Source organism: Haplochromis burtoni, unplaced genomic scaffold (genome assembly GCF_018398535.1).
Source record: "Haplochromis burtoni strain Fernald_Lab_line unplaced genomic scaffold, NCSU_Asbu1 Contig_130, whole genome shotgun sequence".
In the NCBI taxonomy this organism is placed as follows: domain Eukaryota; kingdom Metazoa; phylum Chordata; class Actinopteri; order Cichliformes; family Cichlidae; genus Haplochromis; species Haplochromis burtoni.
Window position 1 is genome coordinate 32,202 of NW_024582491.1, and position 7,143 is coordinate 39,344.

The 7,143-nt window shown below is 37.2% G+C and overlaps 1 protein-coding gene across 1 annotated transcript; it reads right to left on the reverse strand.

Annotated features, from left to right (window-relative positions):
- Positions 1-73: 73 nt before the first annotated feature.
- LOC102311492 (chemokine-like receptor 1) lies at positions 74-3,387 on the reverse strand. Its single transcript, XM_005930208.2, has 2 exons — positions 2,882-3,387; positions 74-2,049 (listed from the first exon to the last, which is right to left on the reverse strand). Exon 2 carries the CDS (start codon positions 2,033-2,035, stop codon positions 998-1,000), a length of 1,038 nt encoding a protein of 345 aa, XP_005930270.1. The 5' UTR covers positions 2,036-2,049; positions 2,882-3,387; the 3' UTR covers positions 74-997.
- Between the last annotated feature and the right edge of the window lie 3,756 nt (positions 3,388-7,143).

Genomic DNA, 7,143 nt, shown 5'->3' on the forward strand with positions numbered 1-7,143 from the left:
TCTGTGTTCTGTCATTGGGTATTTCATAATGATAAATTATTATTCAGGGTTAGATGTGTTATGCATTTATTTCTAAATGTATTTACAACTGTACAGTACAGGTGAAGATATATAACTGGGAGAAAGACATTGGTCATGAACCAAAAGAAAAAAAAAGAAAAGCAACTGCTAATTGAAGCTTAGTAGCATCATAATGATTATAAATTGATATATGCTAGACTGCTGGATAAAATGTGAATTTTTATATGATATCGGTAAAAAGCATCAAGGGGTGATTGGCTCTGTCTGGGGGGGCTGAAGCCTATCCCAGCTGTCTTGGGGCAGGGAGCACCCTGGACAGGTCACCAGTCTGCCACAGAGCTAACAGACAGGCAAGTTAGAGTCAACAATTAACATGTCCCCACTAACTGCATTATTGTTTACAGAATACCTAGAAAGGGGAGAACATGCAAAATCCACACAGAAAGACCCCAGCCTGATGGTGGAACTGAACTCAGGACCTTCTTACTGTGAGGCAGCGCCGCTAGCCACTGTGCCAGCAGGGTGATTCATCTGATGAAAATGTATATACAGACTAAATAAGTTATACTTACAACATAGTAATTGCACATTTTGCTTACATTTTTGTTTCTTTATCTCATACTATTTCACCTCAGTATTCAAAACGGACATCTCCTTACTATGATTGGTGTTCGCTGATTTTACGTCTTTTTCCAAAACTTTTAGTTTCATATAAGAACACACAAATCCACACTGTGAGTCAAAGAGACACCAAAAACAAGACAGCACCGATCTAATGTATCACAGCATTTGTACAGTTAGCCATTTCCATTAGATTAATAAGAACAGTTTAATTGCTATATTCATTATAAAGATTTACTCTGGAGTAATATTTACAGCCAAAAGCAATTTGACATCTTTTTTTTAAATATTATTTACCGTTTTGTATTTTTGTAAAATGGTTTGTTACATCACTGTCTGCCTTATACCACAGGATTCAAAGCTTTGTTTGCTCTGTCTGGTGTGTCTTCTCTTCGTGGAAGGCAGTCTCCATACTTTTTAGAATGGATTTTCTGACTTCATTCTTAAAATCTTGTGTGATGAACACATACAGTAGTGGGTTCATGCAACTATTTAGAACAGCCAAATTGTTGCTGAGAGGTATCCCAATATCAATAATGTGGAGTAATGTTTTACTCTGAGTATCAGCTGTGAAGATAACCAGCTCAATTAGACCTATAATATGAAAGGGAGCCCAGCACACGAAAAAACAGATGATAATAGCAGCAATAATTTTAAAGGCGCGACTTGACTGGCTAGCCAGGTTGCGGTTTCTCCTGACATGATGGATGATGACACCATAACAAGAGACAATGACAGTGAAGGGGACTGCAAATCCTAGGAGGAAGTTGGTGATGACAATGGCTTGAAATCGTATGTTGTAGTCGAAAAGAGTGTCAAAGCAGATTATTTTGTCTCCAGAATGTTGCTCGGTGTCCATGAAGTAAAGGTACGGAGCATTGAGAATCAAAGCCAGTATCCAAACACACAGACTCACATGGGATGACTTGCGTACATTTCTGTAGTTCTGAGCCCACACGGGCCACACCACAGACACACATCTGTCCACACTGATCACCAGCAGAATGTAGACACTGACAAACATGTTCAGAGAGATTAGAGTGGTGCTCAGCTTGCACATGAAATTGCCAAAGGGCCAGTGAGACCCTAAAGCTAAGAAAGTCACATCAAAGGGCAGAAATGCTGCGACGAGAAAGTCAGCCACAGCAAGATTGAGGTACCAAACTGTGTTAACAGTTTTGTTCATCTTGAACCCGGTGACCCAGATAACCACTCCATTCCCCAGCATGCCAAGAACAGAGACCAGGGAGAAAACAGCGATAGACATGGCATCAAATGACTGAAACAACTGAGCAAAGTCATTCAAGTCGTAGTCATCAGTTTTTTCAGAGTCATTTCCATGAGTAGCAGTAGCTGTAGTTCTCTGATCAAAATAGTGAGTAGTCATCTCCATGATTGTCTTGAGACCTGCAGTAGCCATGCAACAAACAAACAAACAAACAAACAAACAAACAATTTCAATGCATTGTCATTTATAGTTATTCTAATCCATGAAATATCTCCTTGATGTCTAGTAGAGCTGAAGTTCCAACACAACTTAAGACTAACCATATCAGCACTTGGTTTTAATTAAGCTATCAGAAATTTTAATATGTAGAGATAAACAATAAAATATAAATACAGGGTTAACTATAAAGTTATGGCCACGTCTGGGACATGCTTGTTGTTGATCTAGTGACTCATTAAACTACTAACGTTATCGGTGAGAGGCATTTGAAAATAAAACCAAAGCATTCATTTTCCAAACAAGTAGACACAAGCATGAAAAGAGACATAATTTGGTTGCCAGCGGTTTTTTCAAAAGATTTAAAAGATGTAATTTTAAACCAACCTGAATGATTGCTTATGTGGATTTATTTTTAAAAATCCACAGTTGATCCGTTTTTATAATGCAGCTTGATGCAATTTATTTGCAGACATTGAAATATTTGAATTCAAACTCACATTGCCCTCTTTTTACATCGTGCCCACTCGTTACATTGACCTATTCTGTAATATGCAAGCGTTAAAACTTTGCTTCATGTTTGCTTTGAGGGCACCTTAATACGCTATAGCAGCGGTTTTACAGCTATTAGGCAAAGGCATAACATTTTCTACACTGTCACTGTCTAACCAGAGTTTTGTTGTAAATTAGAATTATGACAAAATATACAATGAATTACTCCATAACTTCAGACAAAAGCAGTACTGTCACTTAAATAAATCAATTTAACTCATTTCCTTAATTTTAATAAATTACCTTAATTTAATTAAAATCCAGCGCTGGTTAAATCCTCCATAGCAAATAACCAATGATTTTACAATCCTGAAATAGGGGGAAACTCCCACTGGGTTTAAATCTGGGACTCTCCTTCTCGGATGAGAGGTGAAACGTCTTCAAGCAACTTAAAGAAGTCCAGACGCTTTTCTTTCCAACTCCTTAGACTACAATGACCTGTATGACTGAGAACCGTCACAGACAAACATTATGTACCTTTTTCTTAATAGTTGTTGAGGAATTCCCTGCAGAGGAATGTCTGATCAAACTGACTGCTTAATATGACTGCCTATAAAGCAAGAGAAAGAGACGGGGAGAGGGAGACGGGTAATCAAAATATATCTGTATCTGCAGAGTTTAGTGGTTAACATTTTTGCCTAACAGATCCTGCAGCAAAATAACAAAGGTTATGTACCTTAAGTAAAGTTGTCTTGTTGGTTTTGGATGGACTGATTGTAGAAAAATACCTAATAAAGATTTGACAGGTTAATATAACTCTGTGCAAGGGGTGGGGGGCTGACTGTTGTTGTCACTGTATCATTACAAAGTCATTACAAAAAAGACTGTTGAATTTCTCTGCAGGCTGAAGATGACTAAATTTGGATATGTATATAGTTTGTATTGCAACAGTATGACTCTGTCAGAATTTTGCAAAGTTGTGAAACTCTGAGTTCAACTATTTTGTTGTTTCATGTGTGTGGTAAGTATTAAGTTTTATTTGAAAGTCAGAGAGACCAAAAGAACTAAACTGGACAAGCCTTGTACAGTTAAATAATCTTAACGCAAAAGAAAGAAAAATAATAAATCCACACAAAACTCCAAACACTGTGTCAAAGACTCAGCACCGTGACAGTGATAGTGCTTGTGTTAAGCCACCAACTCTAAAACCATCCTCTGACTCTCTTCTTCATGTGCACCATGTATCATCATTCATCATGTATCAGATTCTCCCATGATCTCTGAAAGATGGGCAGGTGCCTGGATTTTTGGGGACTGGGGGGAACATAGTGTGTAGATACTCTGCTAAGTCACTGTGTTTGAGTCACATTGAGAAAAGTAACCAAATTTCATCCTAAAAGAATGACAGAGTATTTTTTTTACTACTGTCAAACATAAAAATTGGTAAAATTTTACCTGAACAGTATGGCAGAGGAAGTATAGACTACAATATTGTAGCCTTTGGAGAAGCACCTGTACCGTTGTCAGTTTTGTTTCATTCTGTTGACGGAACCATAAAAGTAGGTTTTCAGTTCAATAAAGAAATAAGGATTACAATATGAAATTATTTGTGGCCAGTGCCATACACGGTAATCGTGGCTGCCTGATGCTGGGTGAGAAGATGAATTTTATTGATTGTGCAGTGGACGGGTAACTCTATTTCACTGAGTGGAAAACTAGATGTTTTCTCAAATCAATAAAAAAAAAATAAAAATAAAACAAAGAAAAGAAAAGTTTTACTAGGTCTGACTGATTGCTACCGAAAAAAAAAAGTATATAATAAATCACAGTTCATCAACAGATGCATCATCTATCACTGTTTTTCTGTTTTGATGTTTTTATCTTTTCATTTTTTTGAAAACTTTAAATCTTTTTATTTTAATTGTTTTAAAATTGTATGCAGAGCAGATGGCTGCTGTTGTTAATGAAAGCACAGTCCCTATCAAAAGTTTAAGACCACCTGAAAAAGGGCAAAAAATCATATTTTGCATGGTTGGACCTTCACAAGGTTACAGGTTGAGCTTCAACATGCAACAAGAAGAAATGGGAGTGAGACAGAACATTATTTTGAGCATGCAGTTTATTGAAAACAGTGTTTGAAATGAAACAGGCTGCAGCCCCGTGCTCAAAATAATGTTTTGTTAACTCCCATTTCTTCTTGTTGAATGTTGAAGCTCTACTTGTAACCTTGTTAAGATCCAACCATGCAAAATATAAGTAGAATCCTTCACTGCTCATATCAACACTGGGGATAAAAACATAAAGTTCACCAGGGAAGACATAAAGGATAACTGTTTGCCATTGCTGGACTGTTGAAGGGAATCAAAACCTCAACATTGAAGTTACCGGAAGCCCACACACAAGGACCAGTACCTCCTCTTTGACTCCCATCACCAACACATATTGGGAGCGTCTAACATCCAGAACAAGAGCACCCCAGCATTCACAGCACACCTGACATACTTGTTGACACTGTCATACTCACAAGGTTTAATATCAATACCTTATTTCACGTTATCAGCACTCTCTTTTTTTTTACACCTTGTGCACTTATGTACTTCTTACCAAAGATATTTATGCTTCATGAATAACAGAGGATTTCATTACTGCCAGTCTAGTTAGCACATAATGGAGAATAAGAGATTAAGAAAGCACCCTGAATGATTTGTAGCCTTCATGTCTGCCGTAAGGTTTGCTAAATTAAATCTATTAAATGCTGCCGCAGTGTGCAGCTTTGTTTATGACTACTGTTATATTGCTGTGTTTGTTATGTAAAACACCTCTCCCTACAGGTTACGACTATATTAACAATGCATGTGCTCTGTGTTCTGTCATTGGGTATTTCATAATGATAAATTATTATTCAGGGTTAGATGTGTTATGCATTTATTTCTAAATGTATTTACAACTGTACAATACAGGTGAAGATATATAACTGGGAGAAAGACATTGGTCATGAAAGCTCTTTGGGTGCCTTGAAAAGCACTATGTAAATCCAATCCATTATTATTATTATTATTATTATTATTATGAACCAAAAGAAAAAGATAGAAAAGCAACTGCTAATTTAAGCTTAGTAGCATCATAATGTCTGATCAAACTGACTGGTTAATATGACTGCCTATAAAGCAAGAGAAAGAGACGGGGAGAGGGAGACGGGTAATTTCTGTACTAGCAAAAGACATCTAAAATCCAGAATTAGAACATCTTTATCTTTTCATAGCAGCAGGGTCCTACTATCAGCATCCTGTTTTGCAATCTTGGTCTCTTTTCCTCTTCCTGTCAGCTATCTTGTATTCTTCTTTGGTCTTTATTTGTCAAGGTTCTGGGTCATTTGACTGGGTGTTTCATTCTGGCAAGATTGACCTGGCGAACAGCAGCGTGTCTCCTGCGTTCACTTTCTCTCATGTTTTACAGGATCGTAATTTGGCTATGCGCCCACCATAGTGGGGCCTGTAACATCAAGCTGGTGTGTCAGTCTACGTTTCAGTGTTTCCTGTTTTATTGTGACAGTGTTGTGTTCCATTTTCAGTGTGTTTAGTTTTGCTTCCTCTGTCTTGTTGTGTCTAATTAGCCCCAGCTGTTATTCCCTCCTGTTTCTTGTTCTCCCTCTTATTCCTTATGTATTTAAGCCCTCTCTTCCCCCCTGCCTGTTGTCCTGATCACCCTTTTGGCTGTGGTTTCCTCTGTGTGTGTAATGTTCAGTTTCTCCTTGTTTAGTTTGATATTTTTTCTTTCAAGCGATAAAGCTGTGGGGGGTTTTTTAGATTTCCGTCCAGTCATGCCTGCTCCACAAAGCTTTGGGACAGTATTAATATATAAAAGTGGCCTTGTCCTTTAGTTTGTTCCTAGAGTTTTATCTTTTTACTTTTTGGATTTGTTGTATATTTCAGTCCTAGCTGATAGACAATTTTGTTATTTAAAAATTTTTATATTTCTGTATGTTGAATGTTCACTGTTTCCTGAATCAGCAAACCCTGCTGTATTGATTTTTTTAACTGTGAATTTTGAATTAAAACTAACATAAAAAGTCTTGTTTATACAAGGAGGAACGAGAAATGCGCATTTCCACTGTGGTATCGCAAGAAATTAGTGGTTATATAAATATATGAGTATGCATAATAGTTATTATTCATAGATACCTACATCCTAAGTTCCTGTTATTCATCTGAAAGAAACAGAATGAGTGTGTTGTTACAATGGTAATGCCAGGAGAGGCAGTAGTGGTTCTGTGTTACATTAATGTGTAAGGAAGTGGAAGAAGAGTGTGTCCTGTAGGAGGCAGTAGAAAATGGATACTCCTGTTCTGTATATGCACTGAAAAGAAGGTTCAGTAAACCAGTTGCAACGATACTTCATTGTAAGTCTCAGTTATTGTATTTTTATTTTTTGAAGATGCAACATCCACCAAGAGGAGCAGCATCTGAACCACCCAGGTTGATCATGAAGACTCCAGCCTGTCCAGAAATTCTAAGCACCAGCTGTCTGTTGAATTTTAAGAGTTTACTAAAGTAAAAAGAAAAGAC